General features: G+C 38.6%; 1 protein-coding gene across 1 annotated transcript in view; it reads left to right on the top strand.

The window, feature by feature from the left end:
- The first annotated feature begins 532 nt into the window (after positions 1-532).
- The window catches only part of LOC127416510 (adenylate cyclase type 1-like), an 83,364-nt gene continuing 68,362 nt past the window's right edge, over positions 533-15,534 (top strand). Inside the window, exons 1-4 of the mRNA XM_051655918.1 lie at positions 533-1,553; positions 7,954-8,103; positions 13,065-13,183; positions 14,258-14,369. Of these exons, the coding sequence (XP_051511878.1) occupies positions 924-1,553; positions 7,954-8,103; positions 13,065-13,183; positions 14,258-14,369 (1,011 nt within the window). The 5' untranslated portion in view covers positions 533-923. The remainder of the gene's footprint in view (positions 1,554-7,953; positions 8,104-13,064; positions 13,184-14,257; positions 14,370-15,534) is intronic.

The raw sequence follows: 15,534 nt of genomic DNA, 5'->3' as shown, positions 1-15,534 counted from the left end.
AACGTAAAAATCCATTTAGGCACCCGGTGGTGATCAATTTAGCTGCAGATACGCGCGAATAAAAGATGAATGTTATCTGTAATCCGAAACACCTGCTTCGCCGCCGGATCGGTAACGGCACTCGGCGCGAGCTCAAACGGCACTCCAAACAAAGGCTCGAGCTGGAATTAAAAGGCCACTGATGCGGCGCCTCTCATCAGTTTGCTATTTATAATCGCGTGTCAGCACGGCAGGGAGAATTTCTGTGTTATTCATCTCACATCTAGTGTCATATAGGCACGTCAAAATAATAATAATAATAATAATAATAATAAATAATACAAAATAATAATAATAATAATAATAAAATTAAAAAAAACATAATTTGCTCGTATAATAAATAGAATACTGTCCTAGACTAGTGCCTGGGATCTTTCCATTTAAGATGAGCCCCCGTCAGAGCTGTGCTGTCTTGTCTTATGTTTTTTGAGGGCTGGGAAACGTGCCTGATTTCTTAATCTCGGGTAGATATTGCGCAGGCGTGATCTGGACGCGGTGCTGCTGAGATACAGCTGTGGGATGCGGAGAGGGGAGTCCCGACTCTGCCTTGTCGATGTTAACCTCTTTCTGGGACCGAACAAACGCCGCCGCTACGGGTGGTCTGCTCCCTGGAGACCGCCTTGAGGAAAAAGGAGAGATTGAGAGAGAGAGAAAAGAGGAAGCGGATGCTGTCTGCGCTTTTCGCGCTCGTTACTTTTTTCCACCACCACCACCGCGAGCGCAGCAGACAACAGTCACCAACCTGCGGATTAGAGACAGTCTCGCGCTGGTGTCGGTCCGCGCGAGCCCGCCTCGAGGCGCGACGTGTTTGTCCTTTTCCTTCATGACAAAACAAGTGCTGGACATGCGGTGTTTGTGAAGAGTGCGCGCGTGGCTCTGGCTGTATGAATGGCCCCGCTATGGAGGAAGTTCCGTTTCCCCGAGTCCGCACACGGCGGAGGAGAAGTCGCTGCCTGGCCGGCACGTGCGAGGTCGAGTTTGACTGCAAGGAGCTCGAGACGCTCTTCCAGAAGTACAACCTGAAGCTCGAGCAGACCGCCACGCTCAAAGCGCTGGCCATCCTCATTCTCGCCGCGTCCGCGCTGGCGCTCGTGGAGCTCCTGTCCGCCGGTTCGCGCTTCACCGTGTCCAAGGGCTCGCACCCGGTCCACTGCGTCATCTTCACCTCGCTCTTTATCGTCACCAACGTAAAGTATCTTCAGGTCACGCAGCTGCAGCAGATCGCGAGGCTCGCGCTGCTCTTCAGTTTCACCTTCGCGCTCCTCTGTTGCCCGTTTCCCCTCGCGCCGGGGCACGGCACGCCGCAAGGGACGAAGGGCGCGCAGGGGCCTGACACGACGAGCACAGCACCTGAGCAAGGTGTTTGGCAGCTGATGCTCGTTACGTTCGTTGCTTACTCTCTCCTACCGGTAAGGACGCTTTTGGCTGTTTTATTCGGCATCGTGGTTGGTGGGTCCCACTTCATCGTGACAGCAACATCGGTAACGGCACGCAAACCTCGCCTGTGGACACCGGTAAGTTTTGCCATTTAAGTTTTGGTCTTAAACATATATATATATATATATATATATATATATATATATATATATATATATATATATATATATATATATTACTATAGATGATGTGTCAAGCTGAAGAAGAGAGACGCGATTCTTAATTTGCTTCATGGAGCATGAGGATCATGAGCGCACGCACTGCACGTGCACACAGGTGGAGAGAAGAGTCGCGAGAGGGCTTAGGTTTCAGCACCATTAAAAGTGGACAGCGCCATGGGAAAGCAGAAACAAAAACACTCGAAATAAACGAGGAACAATGCACAATAAATACATCATTAAATACACACACACACACACAAACACACACACACACACACACACACACACACACACACACACACACACACACACGCACACACACACATGTTGGTCTACCTATCATTATGAGGACTTTCCATAGAAATAATGATTTTTATACTGTACGTACTATAGATTCTGTCCCCTAACCCTACCCCTACCCCTAAACCTAACCCTCACAGAAACCTTTTTGTATTTTTAAATTTTCAAAAAAACATAGTTTAGTATGTTTTTTAAGTGATTTAAATTATGAGGACACTAGAAATGTCCTCATAAACCACATTTATAGCATAATACCCTAGTAATTACCAGTTTGTAACCTAAAAAATTGTCTCCCCCCCCCACACACACACAGATAGAGAGAGAGAGAGAGAATGATTATAGTTATTTAGAGACCTCACAGAAAACACCTTCACTGCAAATCACATTCATAAGTGTATAAAAAACCATACATGCATACACACTGAGATTCCTTTGTAATGTTTTAAACATGTTGAAATTAAAATACAACCCTACCTGTAAGGTTGTAAACACATTTATATGCTTTGCCCTTATGTTTACTCTTGTTAGGGGCTGGCAGATGGAGCACACTGTCACATTTCAGTGCAGCTCGTAACCTCTGTAACACCGATTTACTGAGCATTGTAACAGTTTCACATTTCTTGCTTGCACATGCTCACTGGATGTTAAATGGTGTTTGTGACATACACTCACAGGAATTACAGCTTCCATCATCAGCAACCAAACCTGTGAGACCGGGACTGGATTTGGTGACCTGTTAAACCTTGATTTTATTGAAAAAGATTAATAGAGTGCCTAAAATCCAACCAAAATGCTCAAAAGACCATAAGCAGAGTGGATGGACATAAACTTATCAAAATCACCCGGTCTAAAACTATCAGAATGCCACTTCACATTAAAACAGAAGCACCACAGGTTGCAAGAGCACATAGGATATGCAGTATTTCATTATTGTGCTCCAAACTTTAAGACTACTTCACATGTAGACTCAAGTGGCACCATTCATGTTGAGTTGATGAGTTTTTCCCCCAACATCTCTCTCAGAGTGTCATAGCATAGCCTTTTTGCACACCAAACATTTAAGGTACAGGTTGGTCAGCCACATGCTGGCCCCTCACATGACTTTGAAGGCTTAATCAATGATTACCAATCAATAGCCATTACTTATTAACCAAGCTGGCCACTTTGTTTATTAGACTTGTTTTGATTTACAAGTCTCGTATCCTTGCTAAGGATTAGGAATAATGCTAAGGGTTCGTCTGCATCCCCTTAAGCTTTTCAGCAAATGGCCTTTACTTTCATTTACAAAGGGCTTGTTTAAAAGAAACTCTGTAGAAATGATTCTGCATAATCAAATTTTCTGTTTCTCTATGAATAAACAATACAAAGCCCTTATTAAGCGTCTATTTGAAGTGCCATGTTTCAAAAGCCAGAAAATTGCTATATCCAGCTATATCCAGAGAGCTTCTCAAGCTAACTTGTGGGGGTTGTGTCCATATCTAGAGTTTATCATCCCAGGATGGATTAAAAATAATGAACCGGTACCCCTTTCTCAGCTTCTGTTTCCCACTCTCCTTTACGCTACTCTTGCTCCATGCCTTCCTTTCTCCCTTGTTAACATAATACGCCACTCCCGATCACTGAAAGTTTGTTTTCAGTCAAACACTGTTGTTGTGGAATGGCACACAGAAATAGTTACTATCACCTGACACTGAATTAGTTGTCCTGATATATTACCTGCATCTTTGACAGCCCTAGGCACAGTAAAGAGTGAACAAACATGGGTCAGATTCTTCGTTTAGCCAGTTAGAAGACTTTGAGGCACTTTCTGCCTGTCAGTCATTTTGCACGTTCACAATGAAGACCATATATGAGAAGTAGGAAGCTGAGCACGTAGTAGTTGAAGCAGATCATTCAAGTTAAACGGCATGTTCAGCTTCATAAGCCACTGTCAGCTGATTGTTTGTTGTGCGAGTAGGTATGGGAATCGCAAGGAATTAAACGATTCTGGTTCTGATTCCTTTTAACGATTCTGGTTCCTTCACGGTTCCGTTAACGTTTCTTTTTGTACTTTTAGAGGAGGAAATACTTAGAAACAACAAAAATAATTATTACTGCATTTACGTACTGCCCTGAGCAGCCTGTTGCCAAATGATGAGATAATTTCAGATTTTGACAGAGCAGAGACAGGCTATAACAAACCAGAAATAAAATGTTATACTATTCTTGCTAAAAGCATGTTTACACAGACTTTTTAGAGAGATAAATGCAATACAACGATTGATCCTAACTATATAACTATTAAATTAAAATTCTAAACAAATAAAATGACTAAAGTTCAGCCGTGTAACTCTATGTGGCGCAAGCTGATAGGTTCTTTGACTTGTTATCTGTTGTCTTGTTGTCTTTGACTTGCCAATCATATTGCTCACGTGACATGTTAAGCCATCTGGCTCGCATGGCGTAAGCTGATTGGTCCTCTGACTTGTTATCGGGTAGCCAATCAACTTGCATCTCTCTCTTGTCTAACATTTAAGTAGCTTGGTTTTGCAGTTAAGATGGTTTCTCTGCAGTGTGCTGTGAGTTTTTTTTTATCTGAAAATGCTATTTGCTCAGGTGGTTAGCTGGGGTTTTTCTTCTTTCAGCTTGTACGGTAAGGTCTTGTAACAGTTAAAGGATGGGCAAGGAGGAGGCGGGAACCGGCTGAACAGTAAACATTAGGTTTAATGTAAAACTCAACTTAAAACAACATAAAACATAAGACAAACAGACACATATGCAACACAGCCACGTGTGTCTCTCTCTCTCGAACCTGAGTCTCCGGCTCCCACTTATCTCACTCTCCCACTGATCTGTTGATTCAATGCTGGCCGTGCTCCATCACAGCCCGGCCACGCCCTCCTCCTCATCACAGTCTGCTTTGGCCATGACACATAGGCTGTGTCTCATTTGGAAGGCTGCGTCCTCTGGAGGTCGCATTTCTCGGCCGCATACGTCATCGAGGCTGTCTCATTTCATAAAAGCGAGTAGGACACTCCGAATATAGCCTTTGAATGCGACCTTCTTTCACGGGAATTCGGAGGATGCATGAGGTGTATCCCTCGTGGGCACTCACAGCCCACAATTCTTTGCTTCAACGGAAATGTCTAAAAAAAATAATGCCAATTTGCCCGTAAATATGATGTTCAAACACAAGTAATGTTAATTCCCAAGTTGAAGTATCTCAGTAGATGGGTTCAGAGTATATAATATGTATAATTATATTAATATATATAATTAAAATAAAGTATTAGACTAAAAGTACACCTGTAAAGTCTATTTTCTTTTCTCTTTACATCATTATAACTCTCCTAAAATGTACCTCATACATTCCCTTTTAAAGGGACTTTGTTCCCATCTCACGCGAAGCGCTCACTCAAGATTCATTAAATAAAGCTAATTGGCTAAGCTGGACGAGGCACACATATAAATTTATTTCATTAGCATTACGCTATTTAGCCTGCAGCCTAGGCACACCTAGCTAGCATACACTAAGTGCACATGGCTCTTTGGAGCAGCAGCAGTACATAAGTCTTGGCCTAGATCTGCTTGGTTGGGGGGTTGTGTATTTTCCTTGCTTTGTTGGGGGATCGTTTGTTATGTCTATTTGTGCAGTAGCATGTAATACATGACATGCTTGATGCAGCATGTCTTGCATTTTGTCTCATTGTGCAGCAGCAGCAGTAGCATGTCCACATGCTAACCCAGTATTTATGTGTATTTTCAAGCAGTAGCAAGTCTCTGTACTTGCTCTGCAGCAGCAGCAGCATAGTAGATCTAGTCTGCCAAGACCACTAGCCTATCAATATGCCATACCCACATTTACATGCTAAATCTTGGCATGACTAAAATGTGATGAAAATGTTCATTTATTCTTTTATTAAATTCCAAACTACACATCATCATATGAACAACCAGCCAGTAATTGCACAAGCCTTAAAGGAGGTTTTACACGAGACACGGTGGGTGGCTGGCAGGCTTTGCTTGCGTTCTTGCCGCCTCTCGTGTGTACAGGCGTTTTCCATTCACACGAGAAGTGGTGCAAAACACGCAAGTAGATGTGCAACAATGCCCCCTACTGCTTCAGCTCAGATACTGGGACACTAAAGCAATTAATGTAAATATTGTATTAGCTTTCATAAAAGTGATTGCACATATATAACATGGCACTTATTTTTTCATAAAATGTTTTATAACTATGAATATTGTAATAAGCTATTTTTTTATATATTCATATAGACGGTCCATGGCCTGTTTGTATACATCGCACTGTCATCTATCTTCCAAACATAAGCTATAGATGTTTCCGTAGTCCGTTTTCACCTGGTACACTGACTCGTCCACTCACAGCTTCTCATGAGGCTGTTTATAAACGCTCAAAGAATCATTATATAGGTCAGGAAATTCAGCAACAGCAAGTATATTCTTCTCCATGTTGTTATTGACTACACAAAAGCTAAATGTTGTTTGATTGGCTGTGAATAAATTCAGCTCTGATTGGTCAATGACAAGCGGCAGCCACAGAGAGATAAAATAATTTTATCTTGCCCGGTGTGCACCGCAAGCAGTCATGCACAACAAAGCAGCAGGATTCTCGTGAACGAGCTTGGAAAGCGACAATGCTGCCGCCTCTGTTTTGCCACCTGCTGCGTCTCTCTCATTCAAAATGAATAGGGCACGTGAGGTGACATTGTAGATTCAAAAGAACCGGCTCATAAGAGTCATTCATTTGGGAATCGGACTAGACTGGTTTTGCTGTATGTTTCGCAGTGTATTTTCATAAGAACCAGCTCTATTAGATTGATTTGCATGGGAATCGAACTACAGTGGCCACACTGCATTGTTTCATGCTCTAGATTCAAAAGAACTGGCTCATAAGAGTCATTTGTTCTGAAATCCTACAAGACTGGTTGTGCTGTATGTTTCGCATTACAGATTCAAAATAACCGGCTCATAAGAGTCATTTATTTGGGAATCGGACTACAGTGGAGGCGCTGTATGTTTCATTTTGTAGATTCAAAAGAACCGGCTCATAAGAGTCATACATTTGGGAATCAGACTCTATTGGTTATGTTGCGTGTTTCACACTGTAGATTCAAAAGAACTGGCTCATAAGAGTAATTTGTTCAGGAATTGGACTAGACTGGTTGTGCTCTATGTTTCACACTGTAGATTCATGAGAACCGGCTCAATTAGAGTAATTAATTCGGGAATAAGACTAGACTGGTTGCACTGCATGTTTCACACTGTAAATTCAAAAGAACCGCCTTGTAAGAGTCATTCATTCGGGAATTTGAATACACAGGTCACTTTGCATGTTCCACACTGTAGATTTAAAAGAACTGACACATAAGAGTCATTCATTTGGGAATCAGACAACACTGGATGCACTGGAGTGTTTTGTGCTGTAAATTCAAAAGAACCAGCTCATGAGAGTCATTTATTTGGGAATCGGACTACACTGTATGCGCTGTGTGTTTCGCGCTGTAGATTCAATAGAAGGGCAGCGCTGCCGCTGAATAGCACCGCAGGAAATATTGTCATAGTATTTATTAAATTGTTCCATCCGCATAGCTGGAAAATTGCATGTTTGGTACCCGTTAACCGAAAATCAAACAATTCTGTTATTTTAAAAAGAAAGGAACCAGTTCTGAACAAGAACATGCATGAACATTATTGTGCCACTGTTGCTTTTGAAAACTTATTAACACTAACACTAATTTAATAACACAGATTACACACTGCTGCACTCCTGATCCCTCTCTGATTACAGTGGTCTTAATGGTATGACAGCATCTTTGCAGGGCGGTCTTTTGGAAGGGGTGTGTGTCAAATTTAGTGGCTAAGTATGGTGGAAGTCCCAGAACGGCTAAATATTGCTTACAGCATTTTTAAATGTCAGAATCTTTCTCCATGGTCCAATAAACAGAGATGGTCAAGTCCCCTGCACACTCACACACACAGACCTTGTTGTCTCTCTCTCTCTCTGTGTTTTTAGCTGGTAGCAAATGCAGTGTTGCTGGTTGGTGTGAATCTGTCGGGTGTGTTTGTTCGAGTCCTTACTGAGCGTGCCCAAAGGAAGGCCTTTCTACAGGCTAGGAACTGCATCCAACAGCGCCTGCAACTAGAGGATGAGAACGAAAAACAGGTCAGACTCAAACAACACATGCATATTGGTAGTTGACATGAAATACTTTAAGCTGACATGCCTGTGGTGTGACATGCTGTACTCCGTCTAAAACTAGTTAGGGTCACTGACAAATAAGGTTGTCAGTGGTGATAAAAATTATAAATATTTACAGTATAAAATCTGGTTTAAAACATGTGACGTGTTCATAGACATGTAATCTTTGAGTTCATGTTTTTTTTACAAATTGTTTGAAAAACATTTATAGCATTTTGTAAAAACAAAAAATATTTAATGACTAAAAATGTCACGTGGCGCAACCATCAAGTAAAATGTATTATAATAGTTTCCTTGCACCTTGAGTACATGAGAGTGTACACAACTTCATCATTAATTTCAAAAACGTTTTCAAACATGTTTCAAGGTGAAATATATATATATATTTTTTTACAAATATCATGGATTATTAAATCAAGAATATCAATATGTCTTCACATTGTTGCACCAAATGACCTGAACAAAATGTGCATTTTCATTAAATGTCAAATATGACAAAATTATTATTTGTTTTTAAATCTTCACACACAGTCTTGTGGGTCTAACGAGATATTCTCGGTTTTATGATTTTTGTCACATGACAAAATGTGTCCATTGACATGTTTTGCGTGAACTACCCATACATGTACACACACCACAAAAACACACAGCTGCATGTATTAGATGAAATGATCAGGTTTTTCATTTTCTCCCTCAAGTTAAAGTTGCCGTTTTGACAGGTAATTATTATGCAAGATTGCTTTCATTCCCCCCTGACTAGCTTAAAGGTCAAACTTTCCCTGCAAACACAAACTATCACATGCAGATGCACATGTGTACATGCACACACCAACACATTCTGTACACACAAAACAGATAGGGTCTAAGGTTACTGAGCTGACTTAGTTGGTATTCAGGTAGTATACAACTATAATACTTTGCTTTGAATAAAAATAATAATAACTTAAATTAAAATCAACGTGAAATTAAAATTGACATTGTTTTACACATTCCTAGTCTTATTGTGCACAATTAATGAATGCACGTTATAAAAAAAAAAAAAAAAAAAAAAAAAAATCTTTGTAAGCACTCATCAAATGTAATAACTCACTCCGCCTCTTATATGACTTTCTTTTTTGGCTGATTCCACATAAGCCATGCAGGCTATTGTTAATATTATATCCAAATAGCTACTCGGGTATTTTTTTAGCGGCTACTGTTATAGGTAATGCAGCCTTTATAAAATCTTGCAACAGATTTTGGCTCTATTCTGGTATGGAACGATCACTTTTTATGTTGGTTTAGCTATCATTATGAGGACTCTCCGTAGACATAATGATTTTTATACTGTACAAACTATAGATTCTATCCCCTAACCCTAACCCTACCCCTAAACCTAACGCTCACAAAAAACTTTCTGCATTTTTACATTTTCAATAAAACATAATTTAGTATGTTTTTTAAGTGATTTAAATTATGGGGACACTACAAATGTCCTCATAAACCACAATTATAGCATAATACCCTTGTAATTACCAGTTTATAACCTAAAAAAAAGTCCTCGTAAACCACTTAATCCTGCCCCCCCCCCCCCCACACACACACACATACACACACACACACATATATATAATTATATATACTGTATATATTTGTTTTCGAATAGTCTGTTTCATTCAGTAGTATTTGACATTACTGGTTGAAAGTGAAAGGCATTTCACTTTTTTTGTTGATATCAATAAACATGAAATGAAAATGTACTCTTTTTACATCTAGGTTTCCTAGTTGCTAATGTTATTGCACATGATTAATGAGTTGCACGACCACAATTTTGGATCCAGTCGCGTAATATGTGACATTAAGGAAGTAAAATGTGTTGCAAATGAAGGTCATTAAACTTTTTATTTGTTTTTTTAAACTGATTTTAATTTATTAAAAACTATTTATTTCAATGTGAAATCAAAATTGGTCCCTTTTACACTTATTTTTCCTTTTAGGAAGCCTTTTTTCCTGCATACATTTAAGTAGACTAAAACACTTCAAACTGTTTAAAATGTAAAATGTAGAAAATATTTTCTTCAGTTATCAACTTTAGTGCAGCATTACAAACAGTTAACGCCAAATAAATGTTAAAGTTCAACTTCATGCAAGATACAACTGTCTACACACACAAAACTTTCATAAGCCCAATCCTTAAAGAGACAGGGGTTTATTTACTTGGCTTGGATCAAACTGTTTGCGATATTAGTTGCCATATGTAATTAGTTGAACTTGATGCAGAATTTGATGCACTTATTCAAAACATTTTCCGGAACAAGCCAAATCCACTATTCCACTTTTTCTTAGTGAGACTGCTTCATCTTTAGCTGTCATTGATAAAGTTGTGAATCAAATAGCAACATGAGCATAACTTATCTCCCTCACGAGCTCTGGGCAGAATGCAGTGGATAATTACTGAATGATTTATAAATGAAGTGGAGAGGGGCATAAGATGGAAAGATGCAAAAACACTTATGCAAACTAAAGCAGAGAGGACACTTTCCCCTTGTTCCTTAGCGACTGAAATTGGTTATAATTGTTTGCACATGACTCATCCACCTCCTACCCAACAAACTCCCTGAATAGAAGGTAACACCACCCACTCTATACATCACATCAAGCTATAATGCACAACTCTCTCTCTGACACACACACATATACACATTCTCTCAAACATTTAACCCAGTTAATAGATATGGACCAGTCTGTAATCCTCTCCATCAGCATTAACAGAAAATCTATAATTTATAACTTTGGTAAACTAAATGCACATTCAGCATTTATTGTTGATGTATTGATTTCATAAGTTGGAGAGTGGAGATTATTAAGCTTTGTGTGAGGTTTCTGTGACAGTGGGACAGAGGTTACTAATGAATTGAAATGGAAAATGTAATTTTGTGATTAAATGGAAATACTGGAATAAGTGAAAAAGTTAAAGGTGCAATCTGTGTTAGCTTTAGCATCAGCACATCTTTGAAAACACCACAAAATTATGGGGATAGTTCACCCAATTCTCTCATAATGAATTTCTTTCTTCAGCAGAACACAAACGAAGATTTTTAGAAGAATAGAAGAATATTTCAGCTTTGTGGGCCCATACAATGCAAGTGAATTGTGATCAGACCTTTGTAGCTCCAAAAATCACATGAAGGAAACATAAAAGTAATCCATATTTTTCACCAGTGTTTAAATCCATATCTTCAGAAGCAATATGATTGGTGTGGGTGAAAACAGATTAGAATATTTGTTTTTTTAACTCTAAATTTCCATTTTCACTTTCACATCTGAAAGTCATGTGGTGCCTGTTTAATTTCACTTTTACATCTGAGTAAAGAGTAAAAAAGACTTTAATATTGTTCTGTTTCTCACCCACACCTATCATACTGTTTCTGAAGATATGGATTTAACCATTGGAGTCTTACTTCCATGTTTCTTTTATGTGATTTCTGGAGCTACAAAAGTCTGGTCACCATTCACTTGCATTGTAAGAACCTACAGAGCTGAGATATTGTTAAAGTCTTTGTTTGTGTTCTGCTAAAGAAATAAAGTCAAACACATCTGGGATGGCATGAGGGTGAGTAAATGAAAAAAGAATTAAAATTTTTGGGTGAACTATCCCTTTTATTAATTGTGAATACAAACTGCAAGTGGATGCGGTTACAGATTTTCCCATTAATTACAATTGGGGACAACATTTTTAATTGGATAAAATCCTATAAAAAAATTCTCAACAGATTTAATTAACACTTGTCACTTATAATGGATTGGACCAATAAAAGTGAACCATCTAGCTTCTTTGGGGACTGTCCCTGTGCTTTAGTACATAATAAATATTCAGCGTCACGTAGCTTTATAATGATTGTCAACAAGAAAAATATTGGTAATCTCTAGGCTTAATTTACAGACCCTAACAAATTTAAAGCTTTTAATAAAGTATATTTAACGGTCAATAAGAGAAGCTTAAACAATAACATTAGTGATACTAATTGTACAAACTTGCAAACCAACTCTTTAGTTTACGCTTAGTTAAGACAATTGACAAACCGACCAGTTGGGTTTTTAACACAGTTGGCTTGCTGGGGTTTGCTCATCAAGAAGGCATTTATCACCTGCTTTTAGTAACGCATGGCTAGGTGATGAACTGTATGCGTTTCCACGGAAACGTACCTTTGCCATGCCAACCAACTCCAGTGCCTGGATCTGTGATCTCTCACAGAGATTGCCCACTTTGCAGCAATCGGAGAGTTCATTAGATAAAAAAGCACACAGACAACAGAAGTTTTCAACAAAGAGTACCTATAATAATGGAGATTCTTTGGGTATATCAACCAGAGACACTGAGATCAAATATTTTATTTGTTATTAATTGGATGTCAATTCATTAATCCCTTCAGATAACTCCATATTTGAATGCTTTTGCTATATTTCCACTGGGAGGGTTTTATAATATAAGTAAATGTACAAATATACTCTTATACTCTGAATTGATTTCATAAGTCATTCATTGAGCAAATGTATAATGCTATAATCTCTGGCTGTACTGGTACGTTTACATACTATTCCTTAAAGAAGTACTCCAACACCTTCACCTATTTAGACAAATTTGAGAAGGTATTTACTTATAATAATTTTATTTAAGATAGATTTGATTTGCTTAAAATGTTTTGGTAATAGTGTCAATACCATTTTTTCCATTTGTGTTGTTTTATAGTTCTGATGACTGTACTATTATTCAAAAACATAGAAATTAGTAATAATAAAGAATTAGTAGGTGTGTCCAAATTGGTACTAAGTGTACAGACAGAAGCTATAGCATTATTCTTGTACATTTTATATGAAAATTGACTGCAGAGTCGCATTCAAAAAGTGGTTCTGTTTACCCAAATATTTAATGACACAATCAACAGGAACGCCTCTTGATGAGCCTGCTGCCTAGGAATGTTGCCATGGAAATGAAGGAGGACTTCTTGAAGCCACCAGAAAGAATCTTCCACAAGATATACATCCAACGGCATGACAATGTCAGGTATTGAGAGAAAGAAAGAGGAAGTCTTTGAATGTTAATTTCTTGACTCAGTTAAGCCACTCATGTTCCAAACCCACACTTATTCCATGAATGAGAAAGAGCACTACGTACATTGATAGTTTTCCCAGACCAGGCAGACTATGTCAATTCCATTGCACTTAAATGTGATTGTGAAAACTGAATCAATGAGTCAATAGGAGTCAACTACTCTCCACTCACATGCAGCCATTTAAGCTCATAAGTCTGGCTCCAAACCAAAGTGCCCACAGCGCTAGTGCTATCAACTCAATAGCTGCTCAGTTAACACGCACTGCCCACACATGCGGAGAGAAAGAGAGTGAGAGATAGAACAAGAGACTGCTGGGGGCCAAACTAGCACAAAAGCACATACAGTACACACAAATACAAATATGCCATTCCAACTAAATTTTTCAGCCAAGCAATGTGAGTGAATGATGCTGCATAAAGATAACTTTTCCTGGCCAACTGTTTAAAATGCCTCCCATATCTTTTGTTGTTGATATCAAATGCAATGCCTCCAATCAACCTTGACTGTATTATTGCACAAATTGATGTATAACTTGGTTTAAGATGGTCCAACGTGGACATGTTACGTGACATGCCCTCATTCTCAAAAACTATTAATAAAACTATACAAGGTCAAATAAAACTCAGGCTACTTTTAAAACAGGTTACAGGTTTGGTACTGCGTTGGGTCATGACTTGTTCATGTCTATTGTAAAATATGGGTCCTAAAGCAAAACTAGTTGCAAACCATTGGTGTAAATGACAGAGCAGATGAATGTAATGTGTTTGACAAAAAAAAAAAAAAAAAAAAAGGACCACAGACTCAGTAGACACTGCTTGATTTATAATGCTTTTATCATTCTGTGATTTTTAAATGCTTTATATTGATATTACATGCCCTTGAATCAGTTGATTCAGTAATATCCAGTTTTTTATTAAATACACTATATTAGTTCATCCCCTTGACCTTATAATGAACTGCAAGTGTTATTTTGTGGAATGCCTGGTAAGAATCATCATAACCCATTAATCTCTTGTTTTGTGCAGCATCCTGTTTGCGGATATTGTTGGGTTTACCAGTCTAGCCTCGCAATGCACAGCCCAGGAGCTGGTCAAACTGCTGAACGAGCTCTTCGGGAAATTTGATGAGCTTGCTACAGTAAGTAATACATTTGCATTCATGTGCTTGTGAAAAAGAGAAAGAGACAAACAGACAGACAGACAGAGAGAGAGAGAGAGAGAGAGAGAGAGAGAGAGAGAGAGAGAGAGAGAGAGAGAGATAAATAAATGCATTAGAAAGCTCAAATAAGTGGGCATATGAATTAATTTATATGATTGCTCACAGTCTGGCTGCAATATATTAATCAGTATTTTAATTATAATCCCCATTAGTGGCTAACTTCTTACAGATTTACATTGTGCACTTCAGGAGAGAGGAAGCACTTGAGGAAAAAATACTACCAGAGAACTTATGACACAAAATGGACAGTAGACTCAAACTTCTGACAGAATTCAACATGTTTTTGCAAATATTGTATGTCATGTCATGTTCAATTAGGCAGATTAAAAAATCAAACTAATGCAGGGATTACAATTCCAAACCTCTGTTAATTGTTAATCAGCATTTATTAAAATCTGTTTAATTAGTCTATGATGAACTTAAGTTTGACCACAAAGGGGCCCCCTATAACTGTCAAAATGAGCCATAATAGCTGCCTGAGTCTTACTACAGCTTTTTGTAAATAAAAAAATAAACAAACACAAAACAACCTTGCTTTGCGGGGCCCCCTGGTGGCTCGGAGGCCCTAAGGGCCCGCTTATACTGCTTATAACTAGAAACAGCCCTGTTGGGCTTAATTGACCCTTCCCTAAGCTCTGCCCCCCTTGGTTATGGTTGCTCGCGCTGACAAGCTCTGCAGAACTCCCCATTGGAATGAATGGGAGATTGCCGTGAATGACTCAGCTTTTGGCAAATATTCTCATAAACAGAATGGATAATATTTTTACGTGGGCTGGTATGAAGAGTGACATTGTAATGCATATTTATCTAAAATTTTTGTTAAAGAAATTGTTAAATGACAAAGTAATTTGATTTAAAAACTGTGTAGACTGTGAATCAGAATCAAGGCAAACGATTATTACAGTCACTTGAAAAGAGAAAAATTTTAACATTTAATAGCGATTACACAAAGTGAACAGAGCTGTTTGAAATGTCTCATAACACACAAATTTTGATGCTGTGAACTGTTTATATACTATCGGTTATACCAGAGGTCACAACCTTTTTGACATAAAGTGCCATTTTTTATTTTCCTGGTCAATGG

Source organism: Myxocyprinus asiaticus, chromosome 25, assembly GCF_019703515.2.
Source record: "Myxocyprinus asiaticus isolate MX2 ecotype Aquarium Trade chromosome 25, UBuf_Myxa_2, whole genome shotgun sequence".
In the NCBI taxonomy this organism is placed as follows: domain Eukaryota; kingdom Metazoa; phylum Chordata; class Actinopteri; order Cypriniformes; family Catostomidae; genus Myxocyprinus; species Myxocyprinus asiaticus.
The sequence above is the reverse complement of the archived record's forward strand: the minus strand, read 5'-3'. Positions and strand labels throughout refer to the sequence as shown.